At 37.6% G+C, this 26,453-nt stretch overlaps 2 protein-coding genes, 2 long non-coding RNA genes, 1 other non-coding gene and 1 pseudogene across 8 annotated transcripts; 2 read left to right on the top strand and 4 right to left on the bottom strand.

Moving 5' to 3' along the window:
- Positions 1 to 1,718: 1,718 nt before the first annotated feature.
- LOC119987233 (DNA repair endonuclease UVH1) lies at positions 1,719 to 6,722 on the bottom strand. Its single transcript, XM_038832087.1, has 9 exons — positions 5,869 to 6,722; positions 5,205 to 5,431; positions 4,968 to 5,053; positions 4,559 to 4,723; positions 3,470 to 4,282; positions 2,853 to 2,963; positions 2,510 to 2,770; positions 2,201 to 2,424; positions 1,719 to 2,096 (listed from the first exon to the last, which is right to left on the bottom strand). Exons 1-9 carry the CDS (start codon positions 6,720 to 6,722, stop codon positions 1,886 to 1,888), a joined length of 2,952 nt encoding a protein of 983 aa, XP_038688015.1. The 3' UTR covers positions 1,719 to 1,885.
- A 792-nt stretch (positions 6,723 to 7,514) lies between these two features.
- Positions 7,515 to 7,586, top strand: TRNAW-CCA. The gene has a single exon. It is a non-coding gene; the product is annotated as a tRNA-Trp (tRNA).
- Positions 7,587 to 8,027: 441 nt separating this feature from the next.
- On the bottom strand, positions 8,028 to 10,398 carry LOC119987482 (cationic amino acid transporter 6, chloroplastic-like). The gene is made up of 5 exons (XM_038832405.1): positions 9,951 to 10,398; positions 9,636 to 9,858; positions 9,066 to 9,396; positions 8,750 to 8,978; positions 8,028 to 8,670 (listed from the first exon to the last, which is right to left on the bottom strand). The coding sequence occupies exons 1-5, from the start codon at positions 10,396 to 10,398 to the stop codon at positions 8,102 to 8,104; spliced, it is 1,800 nt and encodes a 599-aa protein (XP_038688333.1). The 3' UTR covers positions 8,028 to 8,101.
- A 5,950-nt stretch (positions 10,399 to 16,348) lies between these two features.
- LOC119987481 lies at positions 16,349 to 18,702 on the bottom strand (annotated as a pseudogene).
- A 288-nt stretch (positions 18,703 to 18,990) lies between these two features.
- Positions 18,991 to 20,160, bottom strand: LOC119986637. Of its 4 annotated transcripts, none has more exons than XR_005465304.1 (5): positions 20,040 to 20,157; positions 19,772 to 19,949; positions 19,407 to 19,493; positions 19,250 to 19,325; positions 18,991 to 19,036 (listed from the first exon to the last, which is right to left on the bottom strand). It is a non-coding gene; the product is annotated as an uncharacterized LOC119986637 (long non-coding RNA). The 4 variants fall into 4 exon arrangements; XR_005465306.1 differs by having other exon boundaries at positions 20,073 to 20,130; XR_005465305.1 differs by having other exon boundaries at positions 19,123 to 19,325; positions 19,772 to 20,160.
- A 523-nt stretch (positions 20,161 to 20,683) lies between these two features.
- On the top strand, positions 20,684 to 21,851 carry LOC119986638. Its single transcript, XR_005465307.1, has 2 exons — positions 20,684 to 20,936; positions 21,556 to 21,851. It is a non-coding gene; the product is annotated as an uncharacterized LOC119986638 (long non-coding RNA).
- Positions 21,852 to 26,453: the final 4,602 nt, after the last annotated feature.

Below are 26,453 nucleotides of genomic sequence, written 5' to 3'. Positions count from 1 at the left end.
CTTTCACTAGGCTGGGGTCCTTACCCGTACCACCAAATCCACTGGTAGCCCTTTCCGTGACGGCCTGGGGTGTCTTTCACTAGGCTGGGGTCCTTACCCGTACCACCAAATCCACTGGTAGCCCTTTCCGTGAAGGCCCGGGCCAAGGAGATCCAAACACCCACATGGGGTCCTTACCCGTACCACCAAATCCACTGGTAGCCCTTTCCGTGACGGCCTGGGGTGTCTTTCACTAGGCTGGGGTCCTTACCCGTACCACCAAATCCACTGGTAGCCCTTTCCGTGAAGGCCCGGGCCAAGGAGATCCAAACACCCACATGTGCAAAGACCAAACGGCTTTGATATCATTGATAGAGTTGCTGGGGTGTCTTTCACTAGGCTGGGGTCCTTACCCGTACCACCAAATCCACTGGTAGCCCTTTCCGTGACGGCCTGGGGTGTCTTTCACTAGGCTGGGGTCCTTACCCGTACCACCAAATCCACTGGTAGCCCTTTCCGTGAAGGCCCGGACCAAGGAGATCCAAACACCCACATGTGCAAAGACCAAACGGCTTTGATATCATTGATAGAGTCGTGCTCATACACACTCAGCACCCAATGCCAACAGACACCCACCCATATAGGCCGGCACCCAAGGCCCAACCGACACCCACCCATATAGGCCGACTGTACCCAAGGCCTCCCAACCCATACTAGAAAACCTTGGGTACTAAGGGAGACCCATACCTCCCCCTATAAACAACACCTTAGCTCCCACATCTTTCGATGTGGGACAATCCTATCAGTGCAAAACCCACCAAACTGTGTCTCTGAAAATTTCAAAGTCAAGGTCTTCGTCAATGACTTAATTATTTCATTGAATCAAAATTCCACAAGCAACAACTGAGAAGGTGGAATCTTCATGGCTCCTACCACTCAAGTGTTGAACCATAATATATAACGTACACACACACACACATATACATGAACTAGAATCGTGTGGTGTGGCAAATCAAAAAGATGGAGACTTTGAAGGTGAGGCCATTAATGCTTCTTGTTGTTGTTCTGATACTTGGGGTCCTGGGGGTGTGGGAGGTGAAAGTGGCTAGTGCAGGTCCAAGTGATGCACTGCAAAGAAGAGAGAAGGATTTTTGTTAATGCATGCAAGCCAATTCTGTATGGGAAGCTGCCGTCCCCGGAATGTTGCCAACGAGTAAGGGTAACACATTTTGAATGTGTGTGCCCTGTTATCACTCCTAAGTTGGCTGCTCTTATCGACCTCAATCGCGCTGTCCGGCTGGTTGAGGGATGCGGAAGGAGGGTTCCTCACCACTACAAGTGTGGAAGTAAGCTCTATGCAACCCAAAATTGATTATTTAGTTCCGAGTATTAGATTAACCTTGACAATAAAACTATTTTAGCATGATGAACTTCTACTTACAAAATTTTCTTGTTGCAGGTATCACCACTTCCTGAATGTTCGACTATCTTCAATCGCTGCTTTTCGTTAAACCTTTTTGAGATGTTCTGATATATTCGCAGGTAGTTGGAGAAGAGAGAATGAAATAAATTGTGCCAAACTATGGATATAGAAGAATAGTTATGAAGTGGTGGTACATGACTGTTACTTACCTTGCTGCATGATATGTTGTCTATCTTTACTTTGTTTCCATGTGTTGTCCTCTGCATGATGTTTTGCTTATGAAACTTGGAAGAAAGATCATAATACAGAAACCCCATAAGTCAAATCAGCAATAGATTGATAGAGAAATAGATCATTGTATGTTACATATGGTGCAATTCCATTCTGTTGAAAAAAATAACAACTAAATTTACAGCTGAATAAATTAAGAATGCAACAGAATTGCACAATGACGAGTACATTCTACAGTAGCAAGTTGGTGCATCATAGCAATGTTGGGTACTTGGCATCAAGGAAGTCTCTGAGAGTCCGAGCAGATTTTTGACCACCCATTAGTTCAGCTAGCTTGTCTAAGGGGAGGAGAGCAAGTTCTGCCAAGCTCTTACACCCATCCATTATAGCTCTGTAGTTAGAATCTGTCACTCCAGGAAGTCGTCTAAGAAACTCAACTGCTGATGTATTGTAGTTCTCAGCTCTGAAATGGGAATGGTGATAAAAACAAATATTAAATCCCTGAAGCAGTAGAAGGGTGAGGAGGGCATATATCGAGAAAAATCAATCAAGATTATGAGATATTACCTCACATCATTTTCCACTATACCCTCTTCCGAGGGAACGCCAACTCTAATTGCCTTCGACTCATCAGGTTCATCTTGGTTTGCCTTCAGTGAAGCAAATATTTCGGCAGTAGCATGCAAACTGCGTGACCAGATGATTCGAAGTCGGGGAAAATGTATAACAAGCAGCGAAAGTTTGGATATGATACTATTTGGAGTGACATCATCACCGATATCACCTGCAGACTGCAAATTCACAAAGTCAATTCATGAAAGCAGAAAAACATTAAGCATAAACACAAAACTTCTTTAATTATTAAAATCAGCTTACCAGAAAAGAAAAGCTTTTGTCCTGTGAAAATTCAATCAGAAGAACAGGTATTCTATAATATCGCACCATTGTTTCCACTTGATGATAAAGGCGGCCTGACGTGAAACTCATAAAAAGATCTTGGATACTCTTTCGTTCTACACATATAAATGGTGAGAGAATATAGTCTCCAACTTCCAATGTCACCGGTATTATGCGCATGCCCTTCTGATGTAGAACATTTGGAAGGCTACTCATGAACTCTCTCATGTCCACTATGACCTGAAAATCAACAAATTCAAGCATTAAGCATATCCCGAATGAATCATACCTCACACAAAGAACGAGGAAAAAAATTGGGGACCTGCATTTCCTTCTCAGCTTCCTTTCTTCCACCCGCCTTCCTGGTTATTGAGTTTTGGGAACTTGAAGTTTGTTGCTCTAATGAAGAATTCAATCCCAAGCAGTGCCCATCCTGAACCAAAACCAGGTGACATTTACAAAATATGGACATTAGTAACTAAATTAAATTTAGAAATTAAAAGACAAGTTCCACACACGAAGCATTAGGAGATCCAACAAATAATTTCTGCATCGCAAGTACATTATAATTATGCACAGACCAGAATCACAGCTTTGAAAGTGAAAAAAGAGGTTATTGTTTATTAATTTGCGTAGAATACTGAGAACTGAATTAGTGGAAACAATTGAATGAGTAGCAAAGAAAATCACATTTGCTCAAAAAAGGTTATTATGGCGAGAGAAGTGTGGGCGAAAAATAGTTGGATCTGTGGACATTACAAGCCCATATTCTTATGTTTTTACTTTCTATCCAGTGATTCTGGTCTATGCTTGGTCATCCCACCCTTATCTGATCAAGAATAGGATTTCACATGAAAGATACCTTAAAAAGACAAAATAAAAAAATTTCAGCAACAAATGATTCTCAAACAAATTCTTTAATGGTAACCAATATCACACCTGATCAACAGGGATCATCATCGAGGACTTCTGCCTGATCAGAGATTCAAATGCTCCATTTTCCTTGCGTATACTTGCCTCAAACTTTTGAACCTCAGAAGATGCTTCATAGAATAGAAAATAGACTTTCAACCTTTTTGAGGGATTTTCAGCCTTGTAGATTTCAATCTCCCTGACAAAAGTCATGTCTGGATGGTAGACAATGATCGCAGATGGCTTCAAAATGTCCAGTATAGGCTGATCCTTCTCTAGGGCATAAAAGTGAATAGGTGGCAGTCCTTTGGCATTTCTGATTCTGGAAGAATCAGACTCAAGAGTATGCTTTCGAAGAACCCCCTTCTCTAAAGGCGCAGCTTTAAGAGAACCTTCATTATGATTAGTAACAACAGCCGGATCAATGGCATCGGTTTGCTCCTCGATCGCTGAAGTAGCTAGTTCAGCTGCCTTGTTATCAATATTATCTTCACTTCCAGGACCTCCAGCATTTGAGGCACCCTTTTTGCTCCTTCTTCCCCTTCCTCTTCCAAGCGTTCTGGTGCCAACTTTTGGCTGGGAGGAATCTTCAACAACATAGTCCTTTTTACCCTGTTTTCTTATCTCTGTGGCTGCCGCTAAGAGCACTTCTTGTTCTTGCTTATTTATGCTGCTAGCCTCTGTATTCTGCGCAGGTGATATAGGTACAACTCCATCAAGAATTCCAAAACCTTTGGGATTTGGTTTCTTTTTCTGTGGTCGTTGCAAGCTGTGCTGTTCCACTTTTCCACGCAGCTCTACTTTGCTCAGCAAATACTTTTCCCATTCTGCCCGCATTACCTTCATAAAAGGTAAAACATAAGCTAAGCAAACCCTAAAGCTAATCAATAATCATAATAGGCTCCAGATACTCTCATTAAAGAAAATATTATTAGCTTTATCTAAATAGGCTCAAGCACCAATTTCACTCTTTTTTTTTCCACCTGCCAATTATCATCCAGTTTTCCACCATAAAGGAAGTAGGGAAAATTATGGTGTACATGCATGAATAAAGTGTCGAGAACATCTGTAGCATATGCTATAGTGAAATAGAAACATCCGATATAGAAAAGAAACCTTTTCCGGGCTGTTCATGATGCACTCTTCAAGCTGCATGCATGAGCGTTCATCTTTGCATGCTACTAGCACAATGCCACCATCGTCATTGTCACCTATAGCCAAAACTTCTTCCCCCAACAAAGCTTGCTTTTGTCTTCCATCTTCTATCTCTTTGAGAATCTCCTGCAATCAAATTGCCACATCAAGATAATAGAATGGAATGTATCTAACTATGCATGTCAATTTGTATGCAGGATTTAGCCACAGAAGCCAAAACATGAGGCTAGATCACAAAGAGTAATTTACCTTGAGATGAATCACCAAGTTATAAATATATCTGTGTGAATTCAAAGTCCACTAATAGAAAACACAACTATCAGCAAAGCAAGTCTATCAGACAGCCAAAAAAAGGAACTCACTCACTCACACGTAACACCTTCCACTTTGGTGTATGTTCCAAAACCTCCTCAAGGAATATCCCATTACTTTCGGTAGCGGATGAAGAACCAGTAGCTGCCAAATATGTAAAGAAAATGGACCCAAAACCTTGTCAGAAAAACTTTATAAATCATATTTCTTTTCAGAAGGGTTTGAGAACCTTTGACCAAGAATTTCAGAAGATACCTAACAAAGAGTTAAATGATAGAATAAATATATGCCTTACCTCCATCTTTATCATTGCCATCTTCCTTATATTTTCTCTTTCTGCCAGTCACGCTCTTACTCTTCAGCGCATTTAATTGTGTACCATCAGCACGCACAAAATGATAAACCCGTTTCTTTGCATAATCAAAAATCTTATAACTGGACTCTGCAAATATCCAAACAGACCGAAAACTCTCCGACACTCGCAGTGTATCCAAATACTTTAAGTAACTCACAGCATCATACCTACCCAACAACAAATCCAACAAAAAAGATAATATGAGTCTTTAACAAGTCAGCTGTTGCAATAGATCAGTGCAGATTTTAAGCAACACATCAATCATAAGCAAATATTACCAGCAGAATTTAAGCGGCAGGTCAGTTAAGATTCCAAATGCATATTAGTCAAAACAAACATAATTCACCTGAAATACAGAAAGGTCTCTTACCATAATATAATTCATGAAGCTACATGAACTTTGTTGAACTGCAACTAAAACAATTCAAACGCGAGGGTCACCAAGTAGCCCCAGAATTTCTTTTAAAGGTGACAAAAGTGAAGCTAACACACTATGTGGGAGGAAGAAATTTCTTTACTTAAGATTGGCAGACTTGTAATAGGGAACATACATCAAACAAATAAAATGAATCAAGCTAACAGAGGTGAAGAAAATCCCAATTACCTTACAAGATAATCCAACAACTTTCTCAAGGTCTTCAAATCAGAAACAAGTTGCTTCGTCTTCTTCCCCAATGTATGCCAAATCGGATCCAGCTGCCTCCTTACAATCTCATCAAACGACTTGAACAACCCGTTCTCTACCGTAAGATCCTCCACATCAACCTTATTGGTCTTTCTCATCTCCTTCAAGCAAGCATCCATGACTTCAATAATAGCCTTCTGTATCCCCACCATGTATTTGGTCATGGGCACCCTCACGTCCACCACCACTGGCGGGTCTCGCTCCAGGTCCTGCGACACATACACCTGAAACCTCGGCCAAAGGTGCAGTCTTTTTATGTACAAAGACTTCATTATCCGCTCCGTCTTTGCAAACCCCGAAACCATCGCATGGGGCTTATCGGAGAAAGCGCGAATACAAACATTACGGTTGAAAGACTTGAGAATCCGAGCAATGAAGGCCTCTGTAGCTGTTTCGGTGAGGGAATGCGCGTGGAGGATAACAAGACCCCCAATTTTGGAGGTGGGGATTCTTTGCGTGAGAAGGTCGACGATTAGAATACGGGAGGTGACGAAGCAGACGTTAGCAGAGGAGTAGAGTGAGAGGCGGTGGTGGTGGGGAAGGTCGGCGGAGATTTCAGGGATGTTGAGGTCCGGGAGGAGGTGGTGAAGATGGGATTTGAGGGAGGAAAGGTTTGGGGGTTGAAGGAGGAGGAGTGTTCCTTGTGATGGGTCGTGTAGAAGGAGGAGGGAAGAGAGGAGTTTCGGAATGGAGAGCCCAGAAGAGAGTATCACCAGGCCCCCTGTCGGATCGTCGAGGAGGTCCGTCACTATATGCTCGTGGAACTGGACCATCGGCGGCGGGTACGAAGGGTCCGCTAGGAATGTCTAAGATTGTAGATTCTATAGGGATTGGAAAATTGGAGGGTAGTTTGAAGTATTGAACAGTTTTTTCACACCCGTTTTAAAAAAGAGAACGGTTTTCAAAGGTAAACCCGGTCTGAATCTAAAAACAGCGTCGTTTTCGGTTTTTTGACATTGTTCAGTGGAAAGCCAGACCGGAAAACTTGGCCACAGCAGTTGACATTTGAACAAATCATGCCACATTTGATTCAATCAACAATGACAAAAATACAAAATAAAAATCCACTTGTCGTCATTGTTTTGCTTGTAGGGATTTTCAAAGAAATCAACATGCAAATGCAGGAGAAAAAAAAAAAGAGAAGATTTGTATACAAAAAGCAACAACAAAATCCACGATTCGGGGTTTATCATGTAGGATAGGAAGGATTCCAATATGACTGACTTGGATTGTTTCTTGTTAACAAATACATATGTGATATACCCGCCCTAGCGGGCAATTAAGCAAGTTTGTTCGCAATTTCCATGTCCTCAGGAAGAACATGCAGAATCTAATACAGTACTAGTGTATCCCTTCCTTCCTCCATTCCTGATGATCGGCTAGGCCTAGGCTTATAAAAATTTCAATGTTTAAATGCCATTTCATTTGGCACAATATGGTGGGAATATAATTGGGTCTCAAGTCTAACCCATTTAAATAGAAGCACAAAAGCCCATTTGGTTTGAGTATGAAAACACATTATATACACAAATGATATTTTATAATTGAGAGACTACGCCATCATCGGATCCGTGGCGCAATGGTAGCGCGTCTGACTCCAGATCAGAAGGTTGCGTGTTCGATTCACGTCGGGTTCAATTCCCAAATGTCTTTCCGACCCCCCCTATTGTTTTCGTTTTTTGTTTTGAAATTCTGTCTTCTGTTACTTGCCGTGTTTGTCAAGAGAGGAAGGGGGTGCAGTTAGTGAGATGGTTTCATCAATTAAGCGATTGGGAAAAGTATTTATGAAGATGACGATGGAAACTATGCAGTAGATTGCCTGGAAGGGAATTACTATTGTCTATTAGCTTATTTAGTCATGGAATGGTTGTTGTATAACTTGTATTACGGGCTCAGGTTAAACGCCCGCATGGGCTTGGAGTATTTGACCTTATGTAATTGGACCTGTACTTGAATTTTTGTCACAAGTCAAATCAGCAAATTTTCTTGAGTCCAATGGGACTTGTTACCAACTAGATGGCCCAATTACTTCTAGGACCCAACAAACCAAAAGAAGGGGGAGTGAGTGCTTATTATTATTGCTTAAAAGAAAGTAGGTATAATAAGTTAACACAAAGTGTAAAAGTAAAACTGTCTTTGTTAATATTATTATTTATAGCACTTGAATTTCTAGTTTTCTTTGTTGGATTGATGGGGATATTGGGGCGTTTTGCATCTCAATAGGACCCGTCTCCATCTCTTCTGCTTGGTAAGTTGAGTGAACACCATATAATACATAGAATATAGTTATCAAACATGCCCATGTAGCAAACCTTTGGAAAGATAGCAGTTTTAGTGTTGTCATCAGGAACAAACTAAGGAAGATTGATATTGCAGCTGGCCATGGCATCAATGGCACTGACCATTCCTCCCTCGATCGCCCCATGCCTTCAGGAACCATGTAGATAAAAAGCCCAGTCATCGCTATCATCAACCCACCAAATACTGGTAAACCCCACAAATGCTGCTCAAGTTTCCATGACAAGGAGAAGCCGATTGCAGAAGATGAGAGGACCAAGAGGTACAAGAGTGTGTGTGATGGTGGGTTCTTGCTAATGATCACGTATCGACGGTATATAAGAGCATTGGCCACCAGGTAGAACACCAATAATGTGCTGATTGATATCATCTCAAACACAATGCTTAGGTCTGTGAAGAGCGCAATTGTTGCTGTGCAAAGCCCTACAGCATGAAAATTAATTTAGACATTTCTTAACTTTCTGAAAGAAAAAAAGTTAAAAAAGAATCAACCAGTACGTACCCAAGAAGATTGTGGCATTGACTGGGGTGCCAGTGGAGGGATTCACCTTGGCTAACCAAAAAGGGACTAGCCTTGCCCTTCCAATGACACAAAGGTATCTAGCTTGGCCTAACATGGCAACCAGAAGAGAAGCAACAATTCCCAAGCTTGCTCCAGCACCAACAACATTGCTTGCCCATCCCCAACCAATCTTTTGAAAAACCATGGAGTATGATGCTTCTTTTGCTATCTATAAAACATTTTTAAAAACATCGATCCAATAAGCCACAAAAATATGCACTACGAAGGACCCACTGATGCACCAAAATATATTTACCTCATTGTAGGGTACCATGACACACAAAGCCAAGGCCATGAGGCAATAAAGGGCAGAGACAATGAGGACAGCGCCAACAATGCCCACAGGAAGGCTTTTGGATGGGGTTTGGATCTCTTCAGCCATTGTTGAGACTGAGTCATAGCCAATATAGCTAAAGTAAACTATAGCTGCTCCATCAATAACACCCTTCACACCAAAAGGTGCAATCCCTCCCGGCTTTACCAAGTTCTCAACACTTCCACTGTGGAACCCAGCAATAATAATGAATCCAAAGAAAATCACATGAAACACTGTCATTATCAGGTTCAGTATCGAGCTCTCCTTTGTACTGCAAAAGGAATATCATCCATCACTTTCAAAATCCCACTTAAAACAAACAAAAGAAAAATATATCAACAACACTACTTATTGCTATTGACCCTTGTCATAGCAAAATTAATCTAGTAGCACAAATCTTCCTCCACCAAGACCCAAAAAGACAGAAATATACACTGAGAGAAATAAATGTGCGTGAATACAACAAAGTAGAGCTATAAAATTAAGTAAAAGAATATATGTAAAACAAACCTGTGGCAAAGACAGAGAGTGAGAAGAATAATAAGAGCAACAGCAGGGATATCTAACATATTGTAACCTTTTACTAAACCATCCACTTCAACCCTCCATGAATTGGAATTGTTTTCTCCAACAGCGCGACACAGATAGTCTGTAAAACTTCTTGCCACTGCTGCGTTGGACAAAACATACTCCATCAGTATGTTTGCCCCAGCAAAGTACCCCACAAACTCTCCTGTTCCATTTCATTAAAAAAAAATAATAATTCAGAATTGATGAGAGAATGGTATTTGAAATTGTAAGAACTCTAGTGTTTTTGTTATGTACCAAATGTCACTCTTAGATAACTAAAGGCGCCTCCAGCGACAGGAATCTGGACTGCAAATTCAGTGTAACACAGAGAGGAAAGCAGTGCTGATATTCCGGCAATGATATAAGATATGAAAACTGAAGGGCCAGAATTTTCAAGGGCCACAGGACCTGTAGTAACAAACACTCCCACACCAAGCATTCCACCTATACCAAGGGCTATCAGGTCATACCACTTGAGTTTCCTCTTCATGTCAGCACCAGACCTTAGCCTCACTTGATTGAGCTCTTGGTCTGGTGTCCACGTTGCTAGCATTCTCTTTCTAAGCCTGTGAGGAGTTTGGGAGAGAGATTTGAGATATCTTGAGAAGGAAAAATTGTTGGGTGCAGATTGGTTAACATTGGTAGTCATGTTTGTGAAAAAAGAACTGGTGGTGTGGTGTTTCTGTCTTGGTTTAATTTCCATGAAGTGAAGCATAAGGAAAGGGTTTCTATATGCGTTTGGTTAAGAGGAGGATATATTGATGCTTTGTGGAAAATACATAGATGTCCTTGGTTTGGCAATTAAAAAGACAAAAGTAGCCTTTTCTCACTCACTAACAGCCACAGCTTTTTAAGGCCCCAAGAGGCCAAGACCCACCAAAGGGGTTCTTCAAACAGGCATGCAAAAAGGCTTATCCATTTTGATTATTAATGAATCATAATATTAGTTGGGAAGGGGGATCCTTTGACCCTATTCTTTTGGAATTTCCTCTATGAACTTTGAAAAGATGTGACAAAGCATCCCACAGGCACATTTTGGTAAAAGCAATGTTTTAAAGATTTTCAAGAACGTTTGGACTTGATTCCTCAGTACAGAATATAGCAGTTCCTCTGTATCAATACATTTCTAGTGCTTTTGACTCCGGATTATCTAGATTTCAGAGCTGTAAGTGCGATAACATGGATCCATAATTCATTTCTTTTTCAAAAACTAACAAAAAAGGAGCAAAGGATAAGGATTGATTCATTTCTTGCTTGATTGCCTTACCTTCATAGCTGAGATTCCTCAAACTATGTTAAATATATTAAAGTTTATTTTAAGTAATAGCAGAACAATTCAGTCGATATATAGTTAGTCACATACCAGAGTAACAATGATGAGATTATACTGCATATAAAAATTAGGGTCATTTATACGTATATAGCAAATTCTTGATACTCTTGTTATAATAAGCATGGCCGGTTAACTGATAATATAAACTTAAGTAATCTCAAACATCATTTGTCTGAGTCTGCAAGTGGTCTAGCTATATAGTTTTGGATTAATATGTTTATTTTTCAGTCTACCTAGTAAGAAGTATATACCTTAGCATTTGTGAAGCATATCTATGCAGATTTCTAAGTCGTAGCATCAAGTGAGTCTTTTACTAATAAAGAAACTCATCATATACCATCCATTGGAAAGGTGCTGAAGATCCTTTTCACTAGCCGCCCAAAATGGCTTTATGTAACTATCAATAAAAGGAAAGATTGGGTGAGAATTAGTTATAGTAGTTAACAGTTAAAAAGCATAAAAGAAGAAGAATTTTCATTAAAAGTCACAAAGTGGTCTATCTGTTTTTTTTTTTTTGAGGGGGGGGGGGGGGGTCTGATGCTGCGCCAGAACCATCTTATGAGCACCAATCAAGTCAAAAAGGCACAATTCCTTTATGTTTGATTAGAATCAAATCCAATATCCAAACCATCCATTCAAATTAAAGATAAGGAAGAGAGATCTTAATCTTGATGTATAGTGACCTAGCTGATAATTAGGTCCAAATCCAATTGATTGTCGTCACCAATAATACTTATATACAGTATTATTGGCATCAATAAGATTTTTATCTTTTTGATGATTTGAAAGGAATATATAGTGCCATGAGAATTTTGGGTTGTCATTGAGTGGTCCATGGTCCTCTTAATTCCATATCCTCATGTCAGAATGGGAGTCTTGGCTGTTTTACATCCATTAGACCTTATTTTGCTGGCAAAATCTACTTGGATTTCATTTCTATGCAGTGTAGGGGCTATCAAGACCTACAATGTGAAAAGTCTGTTGTACTAATCAATAGTTTTCTGAATTGAAATGCTTAATCTTGTTGTTTTCCAAAGTGAAATCATGAAACTGATCTTGCAGTGGATATTGTCTGCTAAAACTCAATATTATGTAATGATTTTTAAGCAGGTAGCTTCTCAAGGCACTTCCTTTTTGCCTTTGCCTATTCTTGCAAGTATTTCTAAGGAAGGCTGCTTCTTAGAACCACTGACATTAATTTTCTACAAAAAAAAAAAAATTAAAAACAGAGTCATGATGTGGCTGGCTCTATATGAACAAACAATCAATTCTCATTGAACATCAAAATCTCTTCAAAATACTCATGAATGAACAGCTAAAATATAGCAAGGTTTCTAGGGTTCAAATTGAGCATTGATCAAGTGGGTTAGTGCTAATGCCTTACTGCGGTTGTGAGGTCAAAATGATTACTACAAACTCTGTTGATCATAACAGTAAATTAACCAAAAGGAAAATTGAGAACTAGCTGACTTCATATATAAGTGTTTCTGCAACTTGGTGTATACATGACAATTATTTGACTTTCACTGATAATATTGGGTCCAGAAAAGTGGCAATAAACGTCCATTTCTTTTAAAAAGTCCAAATTACAGTTAACCATTAAGCGTCAACAGTCTAAAGCATCTATAATAGCCATACATAGAGAGATTGGACAGATTTGGAGCCATTAAGATTGGGTTTATTATTTAAACTAGTCATACAGTAGTGAGCATATTCACATAACTGAATATTAAGGGGAAGCATTAAGTGAGTGGAAAATTTTCTGTTATTTTATCATATTTATGTGCTTTTCAATTTGATTGGTAGTTAAGTTGCACTCAGGAAGGTTGTAAGAATAAGAGGCATTCCTGAGGCCTTTTGCTTTTGATTTTCTTTTCCATTTCTAAGTGGGTCATTATACATTTATTAATTTCCATTGACCTCATTCTACACCTCTCACTCCTTTAGTGAGTGTTGCAACAGTATCTATTACATTAGATATGTCCGTTTTAATATCTTATGCCAATGGAACCTTGGTCTTGTCATATGTGAAAAGTTCTCTGTTTTGTATATCAGATGAGACAATCTTAGTGGCAAAAAGACCGAGAAACGAAAGGAGAAGAGGGAAAAGAGCGAGAAGAGGGAAAACTTGCCTTTTCCTTAATTTTTTTAAAATGAAGAATCGACTTATAGATTGAGAAACTTGTCCTCTGATTAAGCCCAGAAGTTGTTATAATTGTTTAGCTGTTGATTGTGGAAGCAATCCATACAAGGCACCAACCTAGTGAGTCATTGGCATTCATCTAAGCTAATGAAATTCTTCATATATCTAGTCTCCCACTAAAATGAATCATTATCCTAAGATCATGAACTATGACCACATGACCTAATTAATTTCCCTAGCTAGAGAATAGGCCTTTCCATCAAAGGAAAAGTACCCTCCTTTCTGCAGGCATGCACCAAGAAAGATATCCTTTAAGGTCACATTTATGTGCACTAAACAAGCATGCATACCCATTATGCCTTCCAGCCATAGCATGGTTAAAGGCATTAAGAAACCTTTCACATTATCATCACACTCATGTTCTCTTATTCTATACAAGATAATGACACCACTTGTTAAGGGAAATGATTGTAGCTTCATTGCCTAGCTATTCATTTATTACTAAGCAAAAGCCAAAGTTGAAGGATTGAAATGAATAGCAAGTTGAAATCGCACAACCATTTTTAGCAGAGTCATTTGTATGTGTGTATGACATGATGTTTCTGATGGGTTAAAAATCCTTGATATGAGAAATAAGCAGACTAATGGAGATCCTCATCATTTCCATCAACTGCCAACCATATTAGCCATGTAATTATGTCATCTGGAATCTATATACTTTCCTCTTTTGGATAGTAGCACTTGTGGATCCATGAGTAATAGCAGAGTTCAAATTTTATAAGTCATCTTGACATAGTGGAAGCTCTCTAGACACCATGACAGCATTTCACCTTGTGAGATTTTTTTACTTTTATCTTTTTGTTTCTTCTTCTCTTGTTTTTTTCTTGTTTGTTATTATGCTGTTATTGGCTTTTAAGATTACATTTTCCAGCCACTTGAGCAAACCCCAAAAGTGAAGTTGAAAAACTACAAGAAAATGGAGTTTAGTTACAGTAAAAACCATGACTACCATATAAAACCAACCGAAAGTGACATGGAAAGTAGGACAAAGATTGAATTTACCAATACGAAATGGGCTGTGTGGATTTTCCTTTGCTAATCGAAATGTTTTCTTTCTAATTTTAATGTAATTTATAAAGATGGTCTGCCATCATTGTAAAGAAACCTATGGATTTTGTATCATAAATAAAAAGCAAGTTGATTGAAAACTGCTCTGGGCTCTGGCATGATTCATGGCCAACCCAATATTGTATACTTTCTGCCTCACATATGTAACATCACCAATGAAAAGTGATCTTCATGTCTTTTCTGCATGCCATGCTTTTTTTACTTAAAAGTAATTAAATGAAGGGTTTATGAGTGTTTCATGCTTTGAATGATCCATCACTCTCTTATCTTGTCCTTACAAAACTTCAAATGCCAACAAGAAGGACAAAACCTTAAGCAATACAAATATATATGAATACAAGGCAATGTTTTTGAAGCTGGAAACCATAAAGCAGGAATATCACACGCTAGTTGGTGTCTTTTGGCATTCATCAAGTCATGACCTTCTATGGCGCCCATAAAAAATTTGCTACTTGAACTAATTCATTCAAGTATGAAGAAGATCTTTCTTCGGATTCTTTCTTGCTTTATTGTCCATTCTTGAACACCATTAAGGCCTAGCTAGTTCTGAAATCTTTTTTATGGAATACACTTGATAAAGTTCAGTTGGAGCTAGCACACCCAACATAATGTGGGGTTGGCGCCTTTTCATCTATTGTCCTGATGATGTCAAATTTCATATTTGCTTTTAAAGTAGTGACTTTTAATTTCTAGGAATCCACATGAATGTTGTTCTCTTGAAAACAGCTAGAGGATTTTCACCGGTGGTTTGCTCCTACTGCAACCATCAATTGTTTGTAGGTGCGAATCGAGGTGTTTTTTTTTTTTTCGATTGTAAGAAATCTTTGCGTTTGCGATGCGAGGATAAAGCTGCATATATCTTCCTTTTTTTTTTCTTTTTTTTGTTTCAGACCCCGTAGTTGTGGCAAGTATTTGTGCTACGTACTGAGATATGATTGAGACTGATGATAAGGATTTTCAATCATTAGTTGTAGAATGCAATAGAGGAGGTGTTGGAATGATAGAACCAGATTTGTTTGATGACCATAACATAACCTTAACCAGATCAATGTACCAGGAATCTAGTTATATTGAATTGTAGATATCATGAATAGGTGAAGTTTGTAATGATTCAAACCATAAAGAATTGGTCTGATCTTATTCCTTCAACTTTAGTCCAAAAGGCTCTCTCTCCTCTCCTCTCCACCTTTTACACATTCAAAAAACAAGCTTCCCAAAGCTGACAATGTTGGTTTGGTTGGAACAAAATATAGTAGACTTTACCAACATAAAAATGTGTACTCAATGCAGTTGCGAGAAAATAACTAACTAGCAAGAAGCAATTATTCATAGTTGCAGAATATGACTAAAAAGTCTCATTTTCTGCCATTATCATTTCACTATATATTCAAAGTTGCAGAAAATCAATGAAGCAAAACTAATTGGAAGGGAATTTTTTTTTTTTCCATAACAAAGAAAAGAATAAAGTTATTGGTGGTCTTTTCTCTATCACTATCACATTGTGATTGTAGGATTTTAATGGTGGGGGTGGGGGGTCACAACGTGATGTTATTCCTACTTCCTAGGTGGTCTATCAAGAGCCACTTGTAAATCTCCTAACCAAACGTTGTATAATCTATTCTCCAAATGATATGATGCTGTAGGGCTGCAAGGGTGTTGGCCTTTGAAAGGTTGAACACAAGTGATGATGATAATATTGATAAATATAGGTTAAAAGGAGATTCCAAAATCCTGTATGTGCCTCACCATGAAGAGAAAGACTAGTAATTAATCATGAGTGTCATTGGCTTGTCTGCCCAGCTGAATTGGAACCATGTACTGCTGGTGTTAGCTTTTGAAATATTGTAATCATTCTTCAAAATTCCAACCCATTTCCAACTTCCAACCAAGTGTTTATACATAAAATAACGTGGATTTGCGTCTCTTTTCGCCAGATTTTAGGGATACTTGAGCGTCAAACTTGGGAGGAATCCATATAAAACATGTCATCTTTTCAAAAGTTGCTTAAACGAAGGGAAAATAACATTTTTCAACAGATACCACTATCAATTTCTAAAACCTTTAAATTGTATCAGATGCTGCTACATAGATCCACATGACTACTTACATGACCACCACCTCTAACGCTGTATCGGAGACTCGCAGGATTTACACAGCCAATAGAGTCTCACCTTTTAGCAGGGTAAGTTTGCTAGTCCAACAAATTGGAATATGGCTTTCCCCATTAAACAAATGAATTGCACAAATCTATTCATACAACGTTGGCAAGTCCCATAGGATTGGTTTTCCGAAATTATAAAACTATAGCATGGATTTGTCACCATTGACACAATCTTGTCCTTTCCTTCTCAAGTATATCTATATCTGGTGTTGCCTCATCACGTCAATAAGCTTTGCGGCCAGATTTCATGCATTGTGTAATTACAGCGGATTTCTGTTTACGTCTTGGTATAGTGACTACCGACATCGAGTTTTACGCAGGGCAGCATACCTAAAAGCGAGATAATTGGCAATCTCATTACAGAGTATATTTATGCAAATTTCATCAGATTCTTTACAGAAAAGGGCTCACCATTGTGGTACAAATGGCGCCGTCCAAATCAGTGAAATCACATCACCCACTTGGACTGGGTACCTGATGAAAACAAGTACAATCATGTCACAAAGACGGACATTAGAGAAGTTATAAGCGATGCTGCTGGAAAGAAGGCCAATCTACACTCTACAGTGTTGAATACACAATATTTTAGCATTGAGCAACAGCTTAATTCCAGTTCATGAACCATGCAAATACTACATGGACTCAGTACAATCAAAATCAACAAGTAAGGCATACAAATATGCACATCTGTATAGGAAGCAAGAAAATGAACCAAGAGAAAGGGTAAACAGTAATAAGTAGATTTTCTATGGATATTCTCAAAAAAACAGACATATATACACCTTGAAAAGCTCATACACTTCCAAGAAATGCAAAAATGAAGAAAAGAAACAAAACCGCGATCCTAGGACCTAGGTCCACGGAAATTCCAGCAAGAGTATGAGTTGCATTTGCATTGGAGATTTGGATCTTTCCTAGGATATAACCATCAATAAATGCTTTATCCTACGAGAAAACCATAACATGGACATAGATACTAAACAATTGAGCAAACAACTTCAAACAGTAGCTGCATGTCTGCACCTCAAAGCTTCCATGCAATCTAAATCCGGAATAAAACTCTTACCAGCTGTCACCCAAGTGATATATCCCGTCCATCTAAAAGTAACAACCCATGCTGATTATAATGAACCTGCAAAAGCACAAGGCCAAATGCATGATATAGTCTTTTCATCTGTATGATTTCCCTCTTACAAGTTTAAAGGGAAAACATCCTCAAGAAGCTAACATGTGTACCAAAATCGTCCAAAGAACAACAAATCCTAATAAAGAGAGCAAATACTTCTCACAAAAAAATGTTTGACATCAACAACTTCAACCGCAGTTGCCTTTAAACATCAAATACTTCCATAATCGAGGTTCCGAATGAGAGAGTATTTACATTAGCACAAAATAGGAAAGCATACCTTAACATTTAGGAATTTTCCCGGTTGAAAATTCGTGATCTGCCAGAAAGGGGGAGAACCATTAGTTCAAAACAAGGTATCCTCTCCAATTTCAATTCTTTAGTTGAAAGATTATATGATCCCTTACTTAACCAATGACAACAAAAATTCGACGAGAAGGCAATTATCTTATTGTTTAATGCATGAAAATAGAGGTCAGTATGAAATAGGAGGTTATGGCAATCACATTAAATAGTGGATTAGCGCAGCTAGTCCCTAAATTCACTTTATGAACTTAGATTCCTCAGATTCCTCCATCTTGAGCCTGCTGTGATTCAGCTTAGACACCAATTAAGAAATCATCAATAAGCATAGCTACAAGGACACATTTCCACATATAATGTGATTAGGAGTGCAGCTATATGGGTATCCTTTCAATCTTCATTCAAACCTCGATTGTCTATCAACCAAGGGGGATAAAAGTTCAATGATTGTGAGTAACTAATTAACTTTGGTAGCATATCAAAACTGCTAACAATTCATAGCCAATAGGAGATTGCGGTTTGCAGCTTATCATAGAAACACTTTAAAGCATCTCATTCAGATCCAAAGGTCGAAATGTTATAGGATTAACCTTCATTTAGTGTTAGGCACATGTAAACATGTAGTCAATGATAATGATTAATGAACTACTTAAAATAGAAAAATTGAACTTTGAAACAGAAAATTTGGCTCATATGGATGTTGAAATTATAAGGCACTGATTGACGAAGAAGTTTTCTTAGCTGGAACACCTGTTAACAACAAACGGAAATAATTTGGTTACTATACGAAGTATGGACACATACCTCATGCATGTTCTCTAAATATAGAAAACCGGGAAATCATCATAAAGATCTGCCAGGAATATCCATCACTTTTAGGTTTTCAATAGCAAATTTCGAACTAATTGTCAGAAGAAATATATTAAAATGTAAAGATGACTCATGGCTATTGAATTTTTCACACGCTGATTCATGAAGACCCAAAGACAAACAAAAGCAAGTCTCTTTCTCAATATTCTAGGACTCAAACTTGGAAAGGTGAAACTAAAAGGGGAAAATCATCCCTAGAAAAAAGCATCTAAAATTTTAGAAGAAAGAGTATGAACCAAGAATAAACTCAGAAATATGATTTCCCAGACTGGCATACCTAAGAGGAAAAAAGACTTTCTTGTCACTCATAAGAGTATCTTGACATCAACACCTAAACAATAAGCAAATGATAGTTTGACTAACAAGACACCAAAAATGATAAGTCTGCAGCAGTTGGGGTCTTAAAGACATCTTCATGCTATGCCTTGACAAATCACAAGCTCGATTTGGCTACAAAAATAGTATTTAAGAGCTCAAATATGACTGGAACCTTGCATCTTTGCCAGGTACATGCAAAAAGTGCACCCCTTGCAGGAGAGATTAAATATGCTCCCAATGTGTTTGTCCTGCAAACAAGGATAGGTGATTATACCAGCAAACAAATTCAGTTCTAAGAAAGATAAAATTGAGATGAAAAGTTATGGTACCAGTCGGGCAAAGGGCTAAATACATGACTTTCGGGTGTTATTAAAGCATGGTCTCTTTTGTAGACACTGCGTGTGAAACTGGGAAATCTGCCAAGAGACAATCATGGGGCATTTCAAGTTATTAGACATTCTTTCTGGCCCTAAGACAATTGGAACATTGAAGTATTGAGTTATCAATTTCTAAGCATCATGTAATAGCCAATGAACCATACAAAATTGCCCTGTATGATTGCTGTTATTAGGAGAGAGTTTTAATTTTTCCTTCTCTCATTAGAACTTTAGGAGTATTCTTTTTTATAGATATATTAAGCAATGCTAGGCGCCATTTGTCTCAAGAAAAATCATGCTTTTGGAAAATTCCTAACCATGAAGATGCGGAGGCGATAAAGTGGGATTCGTGGCCTTCCAGTACAGTGGTTTCTCACTTCCATCAGCATTGAAGATGAAAGGCGCCGAGAAAAACCCTCCATCACTCCACCCAAATCCAATCAAACCTCGTAGAAACAGAGAAATCAATAATTCCATACCGTAACCAAAACCCAACTGCATAAAAATGTTAAATTTTTAACTGATGTGTTTTCTAGGCATCCAAACCGAAAGTAAGTTGAGGAGATAAAGGGAGGGCGACAGTACCTATTAGACTGAACGAGAGAGAGAAAATAATACCGCGAGAGTGACAACGGGTTTTGCATTTCGTTGGTGAGTTTGCTGGTTTCCTTTAGACCAACTCTTGCGCAGCTCCGTTCGTGTGTACAAGATCAAGATTTGTCACTGGCCTATTTGATGTCAGCAAGCAAGTAATAAGTAATAACATCCATTTTATTTATTGTTATATTTTGTTTTGTTTTTCTAATTAAAGGAAATACAGCAAATAAAGGAGTGAACAGCCTCAGCCGCGCAGAAAATTAGAAATACAAAAAAAGAAGTGAACAGCCGCGCATGCAGAAGAAGCGAGGATTTAATCGAACAGGGTTTATCATTCGATCTGCAAATTCAACAGGCGTCGGTGCTCTCTGCGATATACGTGTAGTATGGACTATGGAGAGCAATTCGATGGCTTCTTTAGCATCTTCACTCTCAAACAGCTTTCAACAAGTACCGCCGGTGGCTATTCCGCCAATGTGAGATTCTATTTTGGCGACGACGGAGTCATCTCCATTGCGGCTTTTCGAATCGCTTCTCCATGCATTGATTAATACTGTATTGCCTTTACCTCATCAAAACTAATTTGAGGGAAGTTCGGTTTTTAGAAGAATTCATTTTGTTTGTTCGGTTTTTGAAAAACAATTATTTGAGTGGCTAGGTCGGATTTTTCTTTGACAATATCATAAGCATAAACTTGAACCTTTTGTTCAAAAAAAAGAAGAAGAGTAGTTTTCTTTTGCCTAGTTTGATTTGCTACATAAACTGTGTGACTTAATTGAAGTAATGATTTGGATCTGCTTGATTCACTTAGGATTTTATCAAGGACGAGAATATCCACTCTGATCGGCGCCACCATCTGGCTTTGTCATCTCTTAAAGAAACTTGGTGAGTTAAACCACTGATTCTGGTAAAAATCATTGTAATTCCTTTTTTCCCCTTCAATTTATGTGAAAGCATTGCGTCATGGACTCATAGGAACATGATTTTTTTTTTTATTTGTTGCGTCTATATTTATGCATTTTGAATGAAATAGAAAAAGATTCCATTTTCAATCTTTTTTGTTGTTTACATATGCATATCTATGTGAGAAACTGTTTGTCAATCTCATGAATGCAAAGTTCACCACCAACTTTTATAAGGTTACTTGATGGGAGCATCTTGCATCTGGTTGATGCAGACAAAATCTACGTCATGAGCCGGACATAAGGAGTCCTAATGTACCCAACCAAATAAATTTTGGGCCAAGGACAACAGCGGGATTGGTTAAATAGTGGTGCCCCCCCGCTCCCCTTAATATTTCCAATCAGTTTCCTCTCTCTGTCGGTATTAATCCATTGCGACAGAGTGGGTTGTTAAGATGTAAACGGTACTCCTGGTGCTATGATCTGTGTGTGCGTGTGTGTCTGGCTCTATGTTGTCTTGTTTTCCATCTCTCTCAAATGCACGCATATTTTCTTGAGTTTAAACACACTTTCAATATGTTTACTAATTATGCTTTCTCCAGGGACTAACCATGGTGCTTTGCAGTCCTTTTTTGTGGGGATGTTTTATTCCACTAATGAAGATGGTTCGTGCAGTTGATCGCGAAATTCTTAACCTGGTTAGAGTGCTTTAGTTGATATGTCTTGGGATTTCTTTTACACTTGCCTGTAAAATTGTTGCTTACTATCTACCTTGTTTCTTGCTTTGCTTTTTTCTTAAAAAAAAAACTCAAGAGTTTTGAATAATTTTTAGATGTTATTAACAAGCATGTGCCTGGGAGGTTTTAAAAGCAACCTTGGTGCCCTCTCTTCTAAGATCTATTGGTCTCTCTATCGGTATGGTTCAAAATGAAGAGTTAAATAAATCGGGTGCAAGCTCTACATTTCAGGGTTCAAACAACTGGATACATATTTTGGATATAAATAAGGAGTACATGCTATCTCTGTCTGAATCTTTTCCGCTTTAACAGATCACTAGCATCATCGGCGCAGCTCAAATGCTCTCTAGACAATGCACACATGATATCATGTGAACTTAATTTAGGGTACTGAGATGTAATTTTTTTTTAAAAAAAAGCGATAAATAAACCATAATAACCAATTAGCACATAATCCTGATCCCTAACCAGATCATAGCTTAAAAGTAAACCACTAAAATACTAAATGGTTCCAAAAGTAAATCGTGATCGGAAACGTTGCCACATTTAATTTGAAACAAATGATAGGGGCTCAACTCTAACCAATCGAACTGATTACAAATGCCGACAAAACGCATAAAATAATCTCTAACCTATTACCATTCTCATCACCCAATTCAAGACATCAAAACCAACACCACAACATGAGAGTCTTAAACTGGTACTGTCTAGGATCTTATAAGAGGGAAAAAAAACACATTCCAAAAAACATCCACCGCCTATTTCTACATCCCTGCCACCAAGACATCCACCACTTATTTCTACATCCCTGCATTGCCAACCACCAAATAGGCCACAAACCTTACAGTAAATCTCCATCAGCAGAAAGAAACAGCAAATTATTGAAATAAGGACCACCTAAAATTAATGAAAAACTAACACCGCCAAAACAAATTGAGCAAGCAATATATTTTAACTCCAAAGAGCAAGCAAACTGCAAAGCATATTCACCAGTCAATCTATTTACAGTTCAACAACACTAACAATACCTTACTCATTTGCAAGACAAATAGAATGTTATTTACTGTAGTATTCTTTTACCTTGCTGTGTGTGGCTGGATGTAAATGGCAAGACACGTACAGATTTCATTCCTGTCTTCCAGACAAATTTAAACCATTTGACCTCTTAACTTTCACTGACTGCTGACCATATTGGCTACTGCTGATCTTTATCAGTTCATTGTCCATATTAACTGGATAACACCAATTACTGAATTATACGTACTAATTATTCTTCAATTTAAATATCCTCCTCAACCAAATTTAAGAAGATAATCATGTCCAGATGCACAAAAACAGGGAGAGCAAATTTATACACAAATAGACCGACTTATGAGAACAATATATACTTAAAATGAAAATTACATGTGACAATCGTACCTAAATAAACATTGGCGTGCATTGTTTGCACTTAATTTCCACTATTTTTAATTTAGATTGCAAGAGTGAAAATGATGTCCTTGATGAACTCAATTAGTCAACTAAATTCACAATTTCCTTCCTGAAGTCCTAATACTTTTCAACTCAATTAGCCAATTAAATTCACAATTTCCACTCTTTTTATCGCGTTTCACCCTCCCAAAAAATTTTAAAATCCCAAAAAAGATGATGTCCTTGATGAACTCAACTCTGATTTTTTTCGCCATCTATGAAATCACAAATTTCTCTTCTTATATCGATACTGTTATTTTTTTACAGTTGTTCTCCTATGTTTCTTTTCCACTTTCGCTCTAGAGGGTCTGTTACTTTCAAAGTATGAGTTTTTCTTTTTTCTGTAGCTTGAGACTAAAAGTGAGAAGAGAACAATAAAACATAAACTGACTCACATCATAAATTCCGGACCATGGTTGATGTATAAAACCGTATTCACTATCTTCAATCCAAAGGCATCTCTTGTGGTTCCGTGGATTGACGGAGCTGCGAGATCCATGAGACAAAACCAAGACAAAAGATCGATTACCATTCACAAAAATCATCTTCCCAACTCTCGATTCCAACAAATAAAAAAACAAAGAAAGAAGTCATGATCAACAACCTCAAATTTGAAGATCAAAATTAATGCATCAAGAACACAACCAAATACAATAAATATAGTAATTTGACAAACCTTTCCATAAAAACAACAAATCATTTTTACCATCAGTCATTTAAATACAACCTATTTAACATGTTAAGCTACAAACTAAATCAAAGAAGCAATCAAGGAAAGTAGAATTACCTGATGGAATGTTCATTTCATTTGAAGTCACATCAAGTCACTTTCATACTTTACAATATAGATTTTTGAGGGAAGCCCGTAATATTTGAATCTTTGCTATGTTTTCTTGTCCATGTAATCTAACAATATATTACCCATCGAAAACTTCTAATCCGTTATTTTGTATACAGTTTTAAATAAAATTCACTCATGAACCTTGAACCCATGTAGTAAAAAATAGGTCCATGTTCGTAGTGGCTGGATGTGAATGGAGAGACCTAGATTCTCTCTTTTCTCGTTCAAACATTCAAATCTCCTATAATTTACCGGGTCTTTTTGGCCTCCAATTAATCCATCATTGATCTATACTTTAGTCACCTATAATTTCATTTCACAAAGTTCCTATTCCCACATTTACTGTATTATCTTTCTAAATCTTTTCCTACACACAGTAACGCAATATAAACAAAGATGCTAAAAAGAAACAAAAAAAGAAGAGCAAAGAAAAGTAAGATTGCCTAACATTATGCTCAATAAGGATAACACCAAAGAAGGACAAATGGTAAATCAAAAGCCAATATTCCCTGAAACAAATACGAACAAAGCAATCAAGAAAAAAGGACTACATAAAAGGAAAAAAGAAGAAGAAAAGAAACCAACAACAAAGCAAATGAACGATTAATCAAATGCATGGAACTGAATGTCCGAAGAAAACATCCAAAAAAAACACCACCATAATAAACCGAGCACTGACAACATAACAGGAAAACATAAAAAGGGTTGTTGCTGACAAGACTCAATTGCATAGGATACTCTCCAACGATTTTAGTTCAATCAAAAGTGTAAATTTTCCATCAAAGAAATGCATTTGGTGTACAAAAAGAACATTATCGATGAGAATTGACTTGGCTCCGTTTGGTAGAGTAGAAAGTTTGATTTTCAATGTTAGCGGAAATGTTGTAGAAAAAAAGCTGAGCTTAAAGCTGTGAAATATGATGTGAGGTGTTTGGTGAATTAAAAGCTGACGCTAACGAAATAACTGTTGACAAAAGTATTATCTTGAATTTAATAATAAATTTTTAATCATTTTTTTTCATTTTGTTATTAAAGTTAATTTAATAAATATAATTTATTATTAAAATTAACTTACGTATATTAGAATTTTTATATCAAAACTGAAAATGTTAATTAGTCAAATAAATATTATTAGATTAATTTTAAGCATAAATAAATATCACATTTAAAAATTATATTAAATTTTTAAACATTTAATTTATTAAACTTATAAACAATAACTACTTTATTCAATATATTATTAAAATTGTGGGGCCCACATTAATTAATGTAAAAAGTCAAAAAGTTAATGAATTGTGGGCCCCATTATTAAAAAAATTTAAAAAATGTGGAACGTTTATGCTAGAGAAGCTGCTACACAATATGCAACGGAACCGGAGAGAGGCTGCAGATCTGTTGTACCAAACAGGCAGTTAGAGCCTCAATCAATGGCATGGATTCAATGTCTACTACATCATCACCTACAGACGACCAATGAATATATATAAAGCAAGTGACTAAATTAGGATGTGCTTATCTATCTATCTATTGTCCCTCCCAGTTCAATGACGCACACATCAGCTGGATCTGACTTCCTATCCACCGTTACCTACGCTACTCTCTCTATCTAGTCTTGAATTGCATCAATGATGTAAGGTACAACCTGAAAATTGCACAAATTGAATTTCAATATAATATAAACTTATGAAAAACCAACTTATAAGAGTTGGAAGTGACGGAAATTAAACCCGCACTGTTTTCCCCAAATAACCTCCTCCTCTCCTTGTCAATAACCAACTGTGATTGTGAAACAATACGGACAAAATAATTAAAATCACTTAAATTCGGTATAAATCTAGTGACTGTTTTCTATCACCAACATTAATACTTGCCTGATAAATCTTTCTATGAGTGATTTTGTTGTCAGGATCAACTTGATATCCATGAACCTCCCATAGTTTTCATTCCAAGATCCAGGTCCACCTTCCATACCCAAAAAACATGTTCATCAATTTTTATTAACCCAAAATACCCTTGTCGATTGGTAATCCAAATTGTGCAAGAATGAAGTGATAACAAGTTTTTGTGCACCTCGCCAAAGGGGACATGGTTCCGACATAGTGTTTAAATAAGGATCTGAAATTAATTTTAAAATTAGTTACCAGAAACAACACATTTGAGAAAAATTAGCCTAAGAAATCCCAAGAAGAATACCTATTTTGGCGCCCCTGTTGTATGCGTACGCTTAAGCCCGAGTGTCACATCGCTCAAGTGTGGTGAAGTGGAATGTTTTATAAGATTGGACAATCCTATTACTAGTAAGCCGGTTTTCTAGTGCATAGTTAGGTCTATGATAATTGGTATCGAAGCCAAACCACACTTGGGTCGGGCCGCGTAAAGGGTTACCTGTTGACCCCGTACCCTGTTGAGGGTGTTAGCCGCTTGAAAGCCTCAAGCAGAGTACTCTCAAGTG

This window comes from Tripterygium wilfordii, chromosome 20 (assembly GCF_013401445.1).
Source record: "Tripterygium wilfordii isolate XIE 37 chromosome 20, ASM1340144v1, whole genome shotgun sequence".
Taxonomy (NCBI): domain Eukaryota; kingdom Viridiplantae; phylum Streptophyta; class Magnoliopsida; order Celastrales; family Celastraceae; genus Tripterygium; species Tripterygium wilfordii.
Note: the sequence above shows the minus strand (reverse complement) of the source record. Positions and strands in the feature narration are given on the sequence as shown.

Coding starts and splice junctions, on each gene's coding strand:
- LOC119987233 (XM_038832087.1), bottom strand. CDS start 6,722: ATGGTCCAGTTCCACGAGCATATAGTGACGGACCTCCTCGACGATCCG. Junction 2,771..2,852: donor AAGCTGAGAAGGAAATGCAG/GTCCCCAATTTT, acceptor GTTGATTTTCAG/GTCATAGTGGACATGAGAGA. Junction 2,097..2,200: donor ATAGTGGAAAATGATGTGAG/GTAATATCTCAT, acceptor TTCCCATTTCAG/AGCTGAGAACTACAATACAT.
- LOC119987482 (XM_038832405.1), bottom strand. CDS start 10,398: ATGGAAATTAAACCAAGACAGAAACACCACACCACCAGTTCTTTTTTC. Junction 8,979..9,065: donor TCATGGTACCCTACAATGAG/GTAAATATATTT, acceptor AATGTTTTATAG/ATAGCAAAAGAAGCATCATA. Junction 8,671..8,749: donor CAATGCCACAATCTTCTTGG/GTACGTACTGGT, acceptor TTCATGCTGTAG/GGCTTTGCACAGCAACAATT.